We start from the raw sequence: 17,409 nt of genomic DNA, 5'->3' as shown, positions 1-17,409 counted from the left end.
ACATTAAATTACTGATGTGTTTTTAAAATTACTTACTGTAGTTTCTTAAGTAGCTGTAAAGGAATTAATTGGATTCTTTACTTTATTTCCAGGTGATTTGACAGGTATGTCTGGCAAAATGCATGGCCCTGTGACAGCCATAATTTTAACTGCTAGTAGGGATCTGAAAGGAAATTACATTCCTATACATTACACAAGGAAAAGAACTATTCTCTTCTAAAATTCTACTTTAACTTTTCTGCATAAAACTGTCTCATCTCTTATGTGCAGTTGGTTGTAGACTAGTTTATTCAAGTCCATTTGAAAAGGTTCACCTTCACCTGAAGTAGGATGGGGGAGAGGTCAGGGGTTTGTACTAGGGAAACGGGGAAAGGTCACTGTTTCACCTGAGAAATGTGATGATAGATCTTAATTTTCTGCAAAGTCTAATAAATTGGTCTACTACTTTTTGCTATGGCTAATCTTATTGGTTCTATCAAACTGATCTTCAAGCCTGTAGAAATTTTTGTTACCTTATTGCATGGATGTGTTTGTGCTTATTTAATTGTTTCATAATTTTTTTAAAATACGTATGAGCATTTATTTGTTTAAAAATGAGGAAAAATCAGCTGAGCATAGTCTGTAGAAAATCTGTTAAAATCACTCACTTCATAATCTACCCTAGGTCAAGATACTTTTATCAGCGCTATACATAATGGTGATGCTAATATCCAAAGCCTTTTATAAGCAATTTATAATTCGTTGACAAATGCGAGGCAATTCACGTTAGGGATGGACATTTCTCTAGGTTACAAAGAAAATAGAATGTGATAATGTTCTAAATTTGGGAAGAGTGGAGGGATCTATTGTTCATTTTACTGAATTGAGAAGGAAAAGAAATTCAATCTCATCAGGATGTTTCAGAAATGTAGTTTGTGTAATAATCTTATATGAGCTTTCTAAGAGTCAGAAGCTTAGCAAAAGTGATTATTCCTTTCAAAACTCTTGATTTTTTGCAATAATTCTGTCATTTCTTCAATGTAGATGTGTTGTGGAAGAGGGAAATATGCACTGATACCAAGTAAAAATGCATTTCCAGAAATGTGCATTCTCTATGAATGAAAGTCTGTTGGCTGAACAGAAACTTTGTGCTAAATTGAGGCCAATAATAAAATTCAAAAGCAGATTTTTTTTGCAGTGCTTTAAGTTCATAGCTACATTTGTGCACAAACGGTTTGGATCAGTTAATTATACCCTCCTATTTTAACACTTTCATTTACATAATGAGCAGAACTTGATAAAACAAATGTAAAATTCAGTGTCTGAATTGTTGGATGAGGAATTATGTAATCCGAATTTTAAAAGCAAAAAAAAAAAACCTATAAATGTGAACCATTCCAGATAAGCATGGAATTTAATTCATATTCCCTATGCCTGATAGTGAATCACATTTGTATTGTTCGTATCTTCCAGTAGTATTCAGTATTCAGTTAATCTATTCAGATAGATATGTAAAGGTAAGTTACTGAAACTGTTGAGTATGGGTGTTTATTTTCCCCCTCATCATATGACTTGTTCATAATGTCACTAAGCTACACAATTTGCTAATTACTGAAATATTTTGGTAAGTCATCTTAAAGTGTCTTCAAAAAGTATCCTAAAGTCATCTTTATCCAACGAATTTAGGGACATGATAGCAGAGTTATGAATAGCCTGAAACTATCATCATTTCGTCTCATAAGAGATTTTTTACAGGATCCAGAGAAAGAGAAGTTTGGGAGTTGAGAGGGTAGAGGGCAAAGTAGTAAGATTTCTGTATTGTTAAGAACATATTTTTAAGACTGTACCTTTTACAGGCTAGTTTACTCCATTGTCCTCACACTAAGAATCAAGACAGGCTTATAAACGTTCCCTTTAAAGTCTCTCAAGAAGGAAGGATTATAAAATTGACTCTTCATTCCTTAATTTTGGTCACAGTGACTCTGTCAGAAAAATATGTCTACTGTAGAAGTCTTCTGTTTAGAAGAGCTAGGAAGGTGAGATCCTTGCTCATTTGGCTCAGAATTTCTGAAATATGCTTCCAAACTGTAGTTTTGAAAACACTTTTGTTCCTATTTAAAATGAAAATATATAGCAAATTTTTGCAGCAGGACAATTCATGGTAATTCTCTGTCACATACTTTTCCCTAACAAACTGAAGACAAAACTGTAGAGCAATGCCAGAGAAAGATAAAAGATAGCTAAATTACTTTTGTTTTTTAAAGGAGCAAGAAGATGGGTAGGATGGGGTGGGATGTAAGACATTGTTTACTTAAAACTTTCATTTTACTAAAATTGCTTTCAGTTGTAATCTTAAGTCTCATACCAGATAAGATATCAAATGATCACTGTACAAATGGCATTGACTTTTTATTGTTCTTAAGTTGTACTGAATTTGAGTGGACTGCTGGGAAATGAAGGGCAATATTCTGCTAGGAATTCTCTCATTTCTGTTACTGTTCTTCTGTTTGCATTTTAGTTTATGTGAAAAGGTTTCCTTCATTGAAAGAGATCTGTGACTGTTAAAGTTGCCAAGTTGTTTGGTAACTAAGAGTAATCTAAAATATTTTGTTAATATTATGCAATCTGCTTTCCACATTTACATTGTAGGATTAGAATCAAAATTGTTTTTACTTTCTAAGACTGTATGAATTAAGTGTATTCCAATCACCATAGATTTCAACATCCTTTCTTTCCATATTTAGCTTGATCTTTGATTAGATTGAAAGGACAGAAGAAATGAAAGCGTATGTTCTCAGTAAGAACTTATTTAAAAGCTCTTGATATATGGTGATGTGCAATATTACTTCAGAGTACATGAGAAGGTACTTGTTGATATCTGAAATTACGGAGCCCGGGTCAATTGGAAAGGTGCATAAAATTGGCCAGTAGTATTTCAGTTTATGCCACCTCACAGTCTGTACCAGTCAATAAAGAGCCAAGTTTCCATTTAAAAAAAAAAAAAAGTAATCAAGATAAAGGTTAATGTTTCTATTTCTATTTAAAAACTTTAATCAACTGCTTCATTCTTCACTGCTGAAAGTAATTCTGAGCTATGATATCAAAGCCATTCTATTGCCAATGACATGACATAAAACTTTTTCCTGTTTTACTGTCTTGAAAACATAAGGAATAGTGCAGAAGCTAGAATTTCTATTTTTCATGAAAATATGCCCTTTTATGTGCATTTTGTACTCTCTAGTGAAAATTTTAGATCTGTTCCACACTATATGTTTAGATTTTTCAGTAGTCCATCTGTCATCATGGACAATAGTCAACTTTTTAATTATTATCAATTAATGAAGGTGTACTTGTTTGTTTGTTTTTTCAATATTTTGTTCTTTTGTGTTGGGCAAGATTACTCAGATTTTTCCTTTGCTTTAAAGAAGTAGGCCTAAGGTCCTTTTTTTTTTTTTTTCTTCCCTAAAAATGTGCTAGCTTGAATTTGTAAAACTATATTTATCCACTTTGTGATTGCCTACCTCTCCAGAGGTTTCAAAATATCAGAAAAAGTGCTGTTAACAACAGCAGGTCACTGTTTGTGGTGCATGAATTGAATTGAAGTAATGCTGAAATGACTTCGAATTTGTGGAGCCAACTCAGCTCCTGAAAAGTACAGAGGGCGAATGTCTGCAGTTGCCTCTAGTAATTACAGATAGCTTTTCATCCAGCCTGAGGGAACGCTGATGGTGAGCTTACAGTCCTTCTAACAGGAGTCACAGTCTAAAAAAATTTCAAGAAACTGTGTGTGTTCATTATTGTGAATATTCATTTGATGATACCTGGGTAGTAACAATATGAAGCTATAGAACAACTCCTTGTACTTGGCTATGCTCAGAGACGCATTTGTTTCTTTAGGCAGCACTATTTGGTGACAGGAGATATAGGCTCACTTACCTGTACTTGGAAATGTTGGGCAAATGCAATTGGTCTAGCAGAAGAAAAGGGAGTTAACGTTGCTTTTGTGTGTTTCGTCGAGACACTGCAGAATGTTTGAGGAATTATTGGATGATGCATACATGCAGAGTGGCTGTGTAGTGCATTTGCAGTATGATAGGATAGGAACAGAGGATTATTCTCTGTGGTAATGAGTTGTAAGGTTTTCCTATGGGACTTCTCTAGATCACCACCAAAATAGTATTGTTGTTTTTTTTTTTCCAAAAGAAGCTGGAATAATTGTATTTGTGTGAGCTGTTAATACATCTAGGAATTGGAGTCCTAACGAAGAACTTTGTGTATCATCAGGTAGCTTTGTTGCATGACAACTCATAAAGAACCAGAATGTGTTTTTATTCTTCATACACTAGACAGATGTTATGAAGACAAATTTAAACAAAGCTTATGTTTAGCGAAGTTTTTAAGGTTTTATTTTAATTTTTGCATCTCTTTCAAGTACTGTCACAGAGTATTTGCTCACAGTGCATAAAATAACAGAAGTAATAATGTCATTTCATAGAAATTGAATGTTAATGTCACATGCAGATATTCTGCACTTCCCATAGCTTTGTGTGGGTGGTGGGCAGATGGGTGGAAGGGTTGTCTGTGTGGCAGTTTAACAATTGATGGGCAGCTTCTCAGTGCTACCTGTAGGCATTGAACTAATCTTAAAAAGGTGAACATTTTGAGCCACGGGAGAAAATATATGGGGACCTGTAAGATGACGTGTTCAATTCTCATGAACATCAACAGAACAAGAGGTCAAATTTCCTCAGTTACCACCTGGAGACTTTGTACCTTTGAATCCAGTCTATAAGATCTGTTTCCTTTGGGCGCTCATGCTCTCACTGATGATAATTTGGCAAAATAGAAAACGTTTTTTTGGAATTGATTAGGATTTTTTTTCCTCTTACTCAAGGTATTGCATTGTTTTCTGACTAACAGTGGATTCATACATTTCCAGAGTTCTTCTGAGTACTCTGTCAGAATTAGAAACCTATTTTAAGGAGTAGGCAACTTCAGGGATCTCTGGAGGTCCCTTCCAACCCCTACAATTCTGTTACTATTTAATAATTTTGTTTTTTTGTTGGTTTGTCTTTTTACTGAGTGGACAATCCATCCTGATTTTGGGTTTCACTGTAGTACACTTATGAAAAATGGAAATGCCTTTTATAAACTGTTGGGGCACATTGACTTGTGAAACTCAAAGCTTGCAATCTATTCTCCTTACTGAACAATTTACTTTTTTCTCAGTGCTTGACTCTTTATTCAAATGAAATACAGCCTCTGAACCTACTACCAAATTTCTGCTCCCAAATGTGAAATTCCAGTCAAAATGTTAACATTTCTTTCTTATAAACTTCTCATTAAAAGCCCTTTCTTCAGACACACCAAGGGTCTCCAGATCCAGTATTCATTATTTGATTCAGAATAATAGAAAGCAATTATAAGCAGTATGTGAAAATAGTTTTACAAACATCCCATAAATGGTCTGGGAAACCTAGAACATGTATTTTCTACAGAAAGTGTATAACAGTGCTAACATGTTCAATGAGAAGTCTTAAAACATTTAGGTATTTTTTGTTTGAACTCATGCTGTATTCCTGAAGATTTAAAATTCAGACTATTAGCTTCACTAGTTATAGTTAGTGATATTATCTAACTACTTGTAATTTTTCTATCATATCATTTTGTCTGCAGAAATTTGTTATATGTTGAGTGCGAAAGCTCTCTTACTGTTACTTTTGGAATAAAACTGGACGGGCCATTTCTTAATAGTCTTTTTCTTTTTTCTAATTTTTCCCTGTGCCTGCTGCTGCTCAGTGTTTTTTCTAATGGAATTCCAATACTACTTATTGCACTGAGCTAGAACAATAAGAAAAATTGATACTTTAGGACATTATGATTAACTCTGGAAATAGGTAGAATGTATTTTTCTTTAATTGTTTCAGAATAATGGAATACATGTCTATTATTTCTTAAATAGTGATTTGCTTTTTTTTTTTCTGCCAGTGTTTTACAACAATTGTGGACTTTTAACTCCTGTATTTGGTAGTGTTTGTGAGCAACCTGAAAGTAACAAGTTCGCTTTGAAATGTATAACATGTAATACATTTCTTGATTATAATATGAATATTTTCCTCTGTAATCACCAGCTAGTCAGTTTACAGATGCAGAATTTTCCTTGGATCATTATCCCAACACGTAAAATTGTCATGCAGCAGGTTATTCAGCAACTAGTGGCTTTCTGTTTGCATTATGCAAACGATTGCTCACTGCAAGGTAGTAGTCCTTTCCCTTGTGTCTGAATGATCAAAATGTGGTGTATAAGTCCTGTCTTTCTTTCTAAGCTTTGCCTCTGAAAATGATTTAGTACATTTGTTTTTTACCAACAGAATTATCATAGTGTTTAGCATCCTGTACAATAGGGCTGGCATATGAGGGTCCTGTTGGATCAGGACCAAGAAACATTCCCTGCCTTTGGGGGATTATCCAGTTTAAATGAGAATACGTGCCTTCAAACAGCAAAGGGCAATTCAGGAAAACATGAACATGTGACCATTTCTAAGCCTGTAGACATCATTGTTTTTACAAAGGAATGAAGGATTCTGATGTTGTGCAGCTTGCTTTAGGAGACCATTGAAAATGACTTCTGTCTGGTTTTGAGTGAAGCTTGCTGCAGTAAATATTTTAGTTTTGTAACTGAAAGTTCTTCTAAAAGATGAATCATTCGTGCTCTAGCCTGACCTCTCTTATGAAGTCATTTCTAGTGATTGAGGCAAAATACATGCCATAAAAGCAGCTTTTTACTTCTATTTTGGAAGCTCTTTAACTACACTGGCTATGTGAAGTATTATAGAAAATTTACCTAAATTATCTGCTGTCTGATATTTCTGGTTTGTATCTGTATCATTATGTATTAAAGAATCTTCATTCTCAAAAAACAAAACAAAACAAAAATCCCCAAAATAAAAACCTGAAGTAAATATTTTGTATTACTGTTTTGTTTGTTTGTTTTTAAGGATAAAGATATTTATGAGGAAATTCTAATCACTATGAAATGTTGCAGGCAGAGAGATAAGTATGCCTAAATACTTCAAGGTATGGAAAAATCTTACAGTCATCTAGTCTGCCATACTTCTGTCCTAAGGAGATAATATACATAAATGTAAAATGTGTTCCAGGTGTCATTTTAGTCTCCCTGTAGAAAATAGATTATTTAATGTTCAGTAAGCAGAGGTTTTTTGTTTTTTTTTTCCCTGTACTTTGACATGTAGATTCATGAATGGAGAGAAGAAAGGGAACAAAGACTCTTTGGTGATTTCTGTTTATTTAAAATTTGCACTGATAGAAAAACTTGACTGACAGGTATGTAGATTCTATTTGCAATTAAAGATTCACACTGCCAAAAAAAAAATAATAATGTTTTGGTTAACAATATTCTGTGAAGAGTTTAGTGTTTCTGTTCTTTTCTTCTTTATTCTTTCTCATGGGATAAAAAGTGGTCAGTGCTGGTAGATGTACTTTCAACTCTTCCCTAGAAAAATTAAAAGAATTTAATATTAAGACATTTCCTCTTTACTTCATTAATAGCATTATGTTGTAGGCCTTACTGTATTTTTGTGAGGTTACACAATTTCATTTAAAAATAATGCAACTGAATGTGAAGAGTTCAAAGACTCTTAGTGTGTTTGTTAGTGATCATTTTGCAATTGTGATTTCACTCTGCTACTGTGCATGGTTCTACGTGAGCTATGTGTAATTCCAATTTGAATTTTATAGTTAAACTCTGCATAAGTTGCATAACTGAACAGTCTTTAATAGAACTGTAAGAATAGCAGGCTTTCCGGTTTGTTTTGGAAATTGAATTAACCTTTATGCGTCTTTGTTTCAAAACTTGTGCTAGTGGAACAACAGAATATTGATGTTGGTGTTTTAAGAAAATGTAATGATAAAACATCAGATGGAAAATCATAGAATCATAGAATCACTAAGGTTGGAAAAGACCTAAAAGATCACCCAGTCCAACCATTCACCTATTCCCAATAGCTCCTACTAAACCATGTCCCTCAACACAACATCCAGCCTTTCCTTGAACACCCCCGGGCTCGGTGACTCCACCACCTCCCTGGGCAGTCCATTCCAGTGCCTGACCACCCTTTCTGAAAAGTAATACTTCCTCATGTCCAGCCTGAATCTCCCCTGGCGTAGCTTGAAACCATTCCCCCTGGTCCTATCACTAATGACACGAGAGAAGAGGCCGACCCCCAGCTCACTACAACCTCCCTTCAGGAAGTTACAGAGAGCAATAAGGTCTCCCCTGAGCCTCCTCTTCTCCAGGCTGAACATTCCCAGCTCCTTCAGCCTCTCCTCATATGGCCTGTGCTCCAGACCCCTCACCAGCTTCGTTGCCCTTCTTTGAACATGTTCCAGGGCCTCAATATCTTTCTTGCAGTGAGGGGCCCAAAACTGGACACAGTACTCGAGGTGCGGCCTCACGAGTGCTGAATATAGGGGAACAATCACCTCTCTGCTCCTGCTTGCAACACTGATGCAAACCATGTTTCTGATGCAAGCCAGGATGCCATTGATTTCTAAGACACTTTAAGATCAGTGACATTAATATTTTAGTCATTAATGGCTGTAGATAAAAACATAAAATCACAGAATTAGTCAGGTTAGAAAAGACCTTAAAGATAGAGTCCAACCATGACCTCATGACCTGACCATACTACCCTAACTCCAACAACCCTCTGCAAAATCATGTCCCTGAGCACCACGTCCAAATGGTTTTTAAACAACTACCTCTCTGGGGAGCCTATTCCAGCGCTTAACAACCCTTTCTGTAAAGAAGTGTTTTCTGATATGCAACCTAAACTTGCCCTGGAACAACTTAAGGCCATTTCCCCTTGTCCTGTCAAATGTCATTAGTGAGATGAGACCAGTCCTACTCTCACTGTAAGCACCTTACAGATACTGGAAGAGAGCAATAAGGTCTCCCCTCATCCTCCTTTTCCCCACGCTGAGCAGCCCCAGTTCCTTCAGTCTCTCTTCATGGGGCATATTTGGCCTTCACAAGCCTCGTTGCCCTTTGAACATTGATGTTCACTGAGAGATCACCTAGGTTGCTTGATTGAAAATCTTGAATGATGTTTTTCAGTGAAACTATCAATTGATCTTTTAATATTTAAGAAATGAATATTCAATGAAAGTAATAGAAGATATGGTGATAGGTGTACTTTGTTATTATGATTTACACCAGTGGATCTTTGTCCAGATAGAGATTGGTCATGAGTGGGTGTCCCCCAAGAATCTTTCTTGGGACCAATGCTCTTCATCATCTTTATCAGTGGCTTGGATAGTGGGATTGAGCATACCCTCAGCGAGCTTGCAGATCACACCAAAGTGACTGGTATATTTAATACAATAGAGGGAAGGGATGCCATCTAGAGGGACCTTGACTGGCCTGAAAAGTGGGGCCATGAGAGCTGAGTGAGGTTCAATGAGGCCAAGTGCAAGGTGTTGCACTTGGACTGGGACAAACCCAGATATGTGCACAGACCGTGAAGAATTTACTGAGGGTACTGAGGGGGACAACTTAGGCATCCTGGTGGATGAAAAGCTTGACATGAACCAACAGTGTGTGATTGCTGCACAGAAGACCAGCTGTATCCTGGGCTACATAAAAAGAGCAGGGAGAAGGAATGTGATTATCTCTGTGAAGCCCTATCTGGAGTACACTGTCCAGGCCTGGGATCCCCAGCACAAGAAAGATGTGGAGTGGGTACAGAAAATGATCGGGGGCTGAAGCATTACTCTCACGTAGAAAGGTTGAGGGAGCTTACTCTCTTTGAAGAAGAGGAGGCTTCAATGAGACTTTGTTGTTGCCTTCCTTAAGGGAGCTTATAAGATGGAGGGAAGATTGACTTTTTACATGGGCGGGTAGTGATAGGATGAGGAAGAACAGTTTTAAATTAAAAGAGTGGGTATTAAAATTAGATGTTAGGAAGAAATTCTTTACATAGAGGGTGCAGAGGCACTGGTGCAGGCTGCCCGGAGAAGCTCTAGATGCCCTATTCCTAGAGGTGTTTAAGGCCAGGTTGGATGGGGCTCTGGGCAGCCTGAGCTGGTGGGTGGCAGCCCTGCCCATGGCAGCTAATTGGGACTGGATGATATTTAAGATCCCCTCCAACCTAAGCCATTATATGGTTCTGTGAATCTTGTATGTGTTCCAAAGTCATGCAACTGTACTGCCTTGACTAGAAATGTGGTGCTCTTGTACTGGTATTGAGAACCATGTACGCTGTTGTCATTCCTAGTTATTATTTTCCCCTCTCAACCCTGCCACACTATCCTAAATAATTTAAGCTGTGATATGATTGTTGGTTGATTATTCTGTAGGAAAATATATTTCTGTAACTCTATCATTTCAACAAAGGTTTCTTTTAACTTTCTTCTTTTACATTTCTCTTGCAATAATTATGATAATTGTAAGGAAAGACAAAGCAACTAAGGAAGTCTGCAACAAATATTCACTACATAGCGACTCAGATGTATTTCCTGTAGTCAAACGAAGAACTTCCCATCTTTCCTCTGTCTCTTATCAATGTCTGCATATTAATCAAGTGTCTGAAATATTCGTATGAGAAGTAACCATTTATTCTCTAGTAGTTATAGCTTTAATTGTAAATTTGGTATATTATAACTTGAATCACTTTTTCATGAACTGTGCTCATAATTTGTTCATTTTATTATTTCCAAACCATTTTGCACAGCTGCAATCTGAATAAGCAGCTCAATTATAGTTAGTGTTATCCTTTAATATTCACTGTGCCTCATAGAAAACTTTGAAAGAAATGTTCTATTTAAAGACAATTATTCTTAAATATCATGGCTTTCTAGAGACATTTGCATGAAAACAAATGCCTGAAGAGCTCATCTTCCTTTTTCATATTCCAATCTTAAGTAATAGTTCTCCTGTGATATCGTAGTCAACTGTCATATGGTATGAAATCACAGTTTTATGTGACCAGAATTTTCTGCCTCGGACACATGCTTGAAGTCCAAGCATAGCCCTTATTTCGCTAATGACAATTGGGTAATTCTGATTTCAGAATCAACTTGGAATTAGGCTGCAGGGTTAAGAAATAAATGCCTTTAATATGTATACTAAAAATATTTTCATATGAATTTTCTTGTTTTGAAAATGTACTGTTTTTTTTCCTGTATTAGTTTTAGGAAATAATAGTTTGGATCAGATTTGTTCAGTGGGTTATGTTCAGAATTTTTGAAAATATCAGTAGCTGGAAAACTACGTACATTTCTCCTTTGCTTTGTTCATTTTCATTGAACAGAATTTTCTTTCAGACTTGCTTTAAATTTCCATAAAGTAGCCATTGTGTAGCTGCTACTCTGCAATAGTGGCAAAAAAAAAAAAAAAAAAAAAAAAAAAGAGAATACTATATTTCCATGTATTTCTTTGAAAAGTGGAAACTAAGCAGAAACTGAGCACACATAAAATGTTGCGTAGAATTATGTGAATACAAATTATATGTCTTCAGCTTTTTGTATCTTCTTTCTTCCCATACTCCTATTTTATCAAATTGCACTTCCCATTTTTTAAGATTAGTAGATCTTGAGAGTCATGATTTGTAGAATTGTCATCTTGATGAATGGTAGAGATTAATGCTTTCATCCAAATTACGTATCCTTTTTAGGATGATAACATTACATAATAATAGGGGCAGATTTCCAAATTCTTGATCAACAAAATGGTTACAGAAAGACTTCTTAAATAATTCATTTCCGTCTATCAAGGCTGACATGAGGCAGGGTTACCAAACAACCTCCTTTTGACAAGATAGAGCAGTAGTACAGTTCTTATTCATTGCTCTGCTACTGGCACAGGAGCGTCTGTGGGCATATATCCAGGTCCCCAGAAAACTTGGAAACATTCCATTTTAAAGAACTGTAACTGTGGCTAACAAACCGGCTGCTGTATTGAGCTCAGAAGGAAGTCTTTGTAGCAGTGTGGAAGGAACTGAGGTTATTTGCATAACATCCAGCAGCCTTAGTGGGAAGAGTTGGCAAGAGGACAACAGCAGGGTAGGCAGCATGGAGCTTTTTATCTTCTGACTTGTCTGTTAGTGATTCCGTTCTTAAATCATAAAATGAGAAGAGAAAGACTTGAAGATTTTGAAGGAAATGGGACAAGCGAGTACTCATGATCTTACTGACAGCATTCTTGGTGGAAGTGATAGTTCATTACATTTACCAAATAAAATAAGTTTATATCAGGTAGTATCAACATCATCTCTAGATGCTTGTGAGTTGCTCAATTCTTATTATGGAGAGAGAAAACCATTAAAAATAACAAGTACAGGATAGCGTAATCACCATAGACCAGATGTCAATCAAAGCATGCTATCTTGTTGGATATAGATAGCAGTAACAATGAGTTGCATAGAAACCATCATATTCATAATGCTAGCTTGTGTTTATTGACTCATTTTAGCAGACTCTTCAAGTTTGCTGTATGAAATGCATCTTTGTGATGTTTCTTTTTCTTTTTTCTGACAACCAGAAAAAAAAATACTCTGAACTTTTATTTCAAATTAATCCTTTTCCTCCCTGCCTCACATGTTTTTTTTTCTTTTTTTTTTTTTTCTTTTTTTTTTTTTTCTTTTTTTTTTTTTTTTTTTCTCCCCTCTTTGGGAGTTTCTGTTGCATTAAATATAGGGAAATCAGAAATCATTTTCTGAGCTCCTCTCATTATCTCTTATCTTAACTGAAGTAAGTGGAGAATTCATATTTAGGTCTAATTTGACCTGACTTTCTTTAAGTCTCATAAAGGCATATATGTTTGTTAGTCTAGTTTTATGTGATGCATTAAAGTATGTGCTCTGCTTGTGAACGAATCTTCACAGCATGAGTTATAATCTTCTTTGAGGTCATTAAAGTTTTTAAAGATATATATATATTTGTCCTAGAAATTCCAAATTTAAAAGTAATTTAAAACTTACCAATAGGGCTACTCTCTTGTCTGGTTTATGGAAGGCAGCAGATGCATTCTCTAGTATAGTAACTACATTAACGATCCACATTTCCAGCTAGTGGAATGTTAATGTAACAAACAAAGCTGTTTTGCACTCTAAGTAAAGGAGCATAAGGAAATCTGTTGGGAGAGGGGGGAAAATACATTTATTCACTGAGTTATCATAGAAAATTTACTAATTCTTACAATGCTCTTTTAAATGGAAAATTTTGATTTGTCTATTGTCCTATCTGTTTTCATATATTTTACTTACATTTTTACTACTCTTGCCTCAGTAATTCCTATATTAATCAGTCTCAAGCAAACATTAAAAAGATGTCTTGGAGATGACTGTACTCTCATGTTGTGTAAAAAACAGTGATTAAGTAGAGATTAGGCATCTATTATTACTGTCAGTATTGGGGGGGGGGAAAGAAAAGGACAGAATTGTACATAGCTGATATGTTTGTCAGAACCTGGTCAGCTGGCTAGACAGTGTACATGTACTGGCTGGCCAATGAACAGGTGTGCAAGTCCAAACTACTCACATCCTGTGGGGATCATGTAGGAAACTGGAATTTTTGCATTTATTGTGTTTTAAGTGTCAGAGCATATAAAACCACAAGAAACATTCTCATTAGTTTCAGTTTCATGGGAGATAGTATGTATACAAACAACACTGAAAGCTTACCATTGTTGACTATAAACATTTTAATACGCTTTGTTTTCATTTCTTTTCTAAACAGATAAAAAACATTTGACTGGATTAATACTGAACTGAATGCATTTGAACGGAAGGAAATGTTTTAAGATTGCTCTCCTGGCAGAAGTTGGACAAAAATGGGACACTGAGAGTTCTACTTACTACTTGTGGCAAGACTGTAACTGTGTATTTACTTTGGGGTTTACTGGCCCGTGAAAAAACAATGTAATAATAAAACTAACAGTACATTTATGTGACTTTAGTGGTTCCCCTCCCACTGACTGGACATGAGTGATCAAAGGTCTTTGCAAGAAGATAAGCACAAAATCAGCAGAACTTCTTCAAAGTTCAGGGAGTCTTCAAGAAGCATGCAATCTGATGATTATTTTGCTAGAAAACTTAAGGCTTTGAATGGTAGCATGGGTCCTCCTGTTCCTTCAAATGCTTCTAGCAAATCTGAGAGTAGTCAATCGAACGGTACACCAGCTGTGCCTAAAATGGGTGTTCGAGCAAGGGTATCTGAATGGCCCCCTAAAAAGGATTGCTCTAAAGAGCTGAGTAAAGCTGCTTGGGAAAACAGACCACCAGCTAGTTATGAAAGCGTTGGATCAGTACATCCAAATGGACAAAATGACCAAAATGAAGGGCAGCAAGAAGAGCTGGAACTGGAATTTGCAGAGGGAAAATACTCTATTGGGGATCTTTTTGTTCATTCCCCTCAAAGGGGACTTCATCCCATAAGGCAGAGAAGCAACAGCGATGTGACAATAAGTGATATTGATGCTGAAGATGTTTTAGACCAGAATGCTGTCAACCCAAATACTGGAGCAGCACTTCATAGAGAATATGGCAGTACTTCTTCAATTGACAGGCAAGGATTGTCTGGAGAAAATTTTTTTGCAATGCTAAGAGGATACAGAGTGGAAAATTTTGAACATAAAGCCCTTGCTCCTTTTGGATTTCCTGAGTTTTTCCACTGTGATCCTTCAGTTTCTCCAAGTCTACACGCTGCTGCACAGATTTCCAGGGGAGAATTTGTCAGGATTTCTGGCTTGGATTATATGGATAGTGCCCTGCTTATTGGTCGAGAAAGGGAGAAATCTTTCAAGAGGCGACTAAAATCAGAAACGGTAGAAACGTCTCTGTTTAGAAAATTACGAACAGTTAAAAGTGAACATGAAACTTTTAAGTTTTCTTCTGATCTGGATGATAGACTCGACAGAAATGTTCGCTCTTGGAACTGTCAGAAGTGTTTTGCACATTACGATGTCCAGAGCATTTTGTTTAACATAAATGAAGCAATGGCTACCAGAGTAAATGTGGGAAAAAGGAAAAATATAACCACTGGGGCTTCAGCTGCATCACAAACTCAGATGCCAGCAGGCCAAACGGGAAACTGTGAATCGCCTTTGGGAAGCAAAGAAGATCTCAATTCAAAAGAGAACTTAGATGCTGATGAGGGTGATGGGAAAAGTAATGACTTAGTATTAAGTTGTCCTTACTTCAGGAATGAAACTGGTGGGGAAGGAGACAGACGGATTGCACTTTCCAGGGCAAATTCAGCATCTTTTTCTTCAGGTGAAAGTTGTTCTTTTGAGTCGTCTCTGAGTTCCCATTGCACAAATGCTGGTGTTTCAGTGCTAGAGGTACCAAGAGAAAACCAGTCGATTCACAGAGAGAAAGTGAAGCGTTACATCATAGAACACATTGATCTTGGAGCGTATTATTACCGCAAATTCTTCTATGGAAAAGGTAATTTCTTCTAATGCGTGCATGTCTCAAATCAGTTGGATTAGATTTTACTTGCTTAGGAAAAAAAGTAAAATTCTTCTCTATGGGAAGACCTAAGTATTACTGGGGATCTTGAAATGTGCTACTAAAGTTAAGCCTCTTAATATTTCCCTATGGGTAAGCAAAGAGTCCAGTGGCTTATGTGTAAAGATATGCAGTACTTGCCTAAATTCGCTAAGTGTTGGATCACTTAAATTGGTAGATGAAGTAACTTCTCTGTTCCAAAACTTTCTTCGAGGGCAGGAAAAAAAAGATCAGTTTTATACCCAGAAAAAGCTGTGGAAATACCAATACTCATAATCGAAATCATTATTTCCTAAAAAGGTGTTTCCAGAAGGAAACATTTCATTATCAAAGCTCATGACTGCCTTCTAAATTAAACTGTCTTCTTGTGTCTCTAGGGTGTTTACTGCGCATACATATGTATGCTAATTAAACGCAGAGCTGTTGACAGTATTCAATTTTTGAGCCTTAAGAAGATTGTTGTAGCTTTTCTCCTCTCCTTTTACTCTTTTGAGTATCATCAAACTGCAAAGTAGCAGGGTGCTCTTCTCAGTAGAGTAACTAACTTGGCTTGAATTGTTATTCAGAGAGGAGATTTCCACTCTGATCTGCTTTGGCTCTCTGTATTCAGCACTGCCTTGCTCTCAGTGTGTTCTAATCCCTGTTTTTGTGAGAGGCAGAAACCCGAAATACTCTCTGGCCTATCTGTTATGAGTTCCCACTCAATCTTTTTGCTGCTATTAAAAGAACGAAAAAAAAAAGGAACAAAACAAAGAACAAAAAGCAAAACAAACAAAAAAAGAAGAGACGCCCAAACCTAAGACTTCCTGAAATCATTTTTCCTTTGTCTTCTAACTGTATTTGAACAGCAGGAAATAAGCTCTATACTGTATTCCTTCCTGTACTCCTTACTCCTGTGACCCTTCATGAGAGACTCAAAAGAAAGTCCAGTAAGGTTTAATAACATGGTGGAAGCCTAGGACATACAGATTGTAAAAACGGTGCATTTAAAAGAAAAGGAGGGAAAAATCTAGAACTGTCATGTATGAGAAAGAAAAAGGCACATAGCTAAGCAAGGATGGGCAGTAAATTCAAGCATTCAAAATGGCTTCTATGCTAGGCAGGTTGAAATGGACCGAAAAGTGCTGAGGGAGTCAGAGTGGAAGAGAATGAAGGGAAACTTGTGAGGGTAGTGTGTATTATTTGAAAGGCAGAAGAGAGGATTGGCATAGACAGAAATAATTGTCAATGGAGAAATGTTATGGTATAGTAGGAAGAAGGAAAAAAAGACAAGGACTAAGCCAAATAAAAGATGACTTGTTTGTGAAATTCTTTTGCATTGGAGGTGTTAGAGGTTCCAAAGAGCTGAACATTTTTGTTTTTGTTTTTGCAATAAAAACAGTGTTGGAAGGAGAAAGAAAATACAAAGAGAAAACACTTTAAGATACCTGAAACAAAGTTCATGTTTTTTCTTGAAAGATGATGCAAGTGAAGTTATTTTTAAGTAACTAATGTTCTGATGATGAATGATCTCTTGATTAAAAATAAAGTGTATTTATGTTAGTGTAATATTGAAAACTTAAATAGTATCTGAGAATTGTACTCCATATGGTGTAATACTAGTGAATGTGAATTGTTAATGTCCTTGTTACTAAGTGCTCTGTGGGTAATGTTCTTCAAAAGTAAATACCATGATGCATTTGGTATTCAGGAAGAAACTGTTACGGTTTCACCGTTAAAATCATATATATGCCATGCCCTCTCTCGTATTAAGTTTCCATGGAACAGTAACAGAAGCTGTAGAAGAGAAACCTTTATTTGATAACTCTTAGGAGTAAAAGAATAAGCAAGTCAGGGCACACATAGCAAAAACTCAGTTTTTGGTATCTGCTGTTTGAGGGGATCAGGCATGTGTGGAATCTCC

At 36.2% G+C, this 17,409-nt stretch overlaps 1 protein-coding gene across 5 annotated transcripts in view; it reads left to right on the top strand.

The window, feature by feature from the left end:
• SIPA1L2 (signal induced proliferation associated 1 like 2) overlaps positions 1-17,409 on the top strand; it is a 141,373-nt gene that overhangs the window by 44,102 nt on the left and 79,862 nt on the right. For all 5 annotated transcript variants that reach the window (XM_048935151.1, XM_048935150.1, XM_048935147.1 and 2 more), the window contains exon 3: positions 13,735-15,443. In XM_048935151.1, coding sequence (XP_048791108.1) covers positions 13,979-15,443 — 1,465 coding nt within the window. In that variant the 5' untranslated portion in view covers positions 13,735-13,978. The remainder of the gene's footprint in view (positions 1-13,734; positions 15,444-17,409) is intronic.

This window comes from Lagopus muta, chromosome 2, assembly GCF_023343835.1.
Source record: "Lagopus muta isolate bLagMut1 chromosome 2, bLagMut1 primary, whole genome shotgun sequence".
In the NCBI taxonomy this organism is placed as follows: domain Eukaryota; kingdom Metazoa; phylum Chordata; class Aves; order Galliformes; family Phasianidae; genus Lagopus; species Lagopus muta.
Note: the sequence above shows the minus strand (reverse complement) of the source record. Positions and strands in the feature narration are given on the sequence as shown.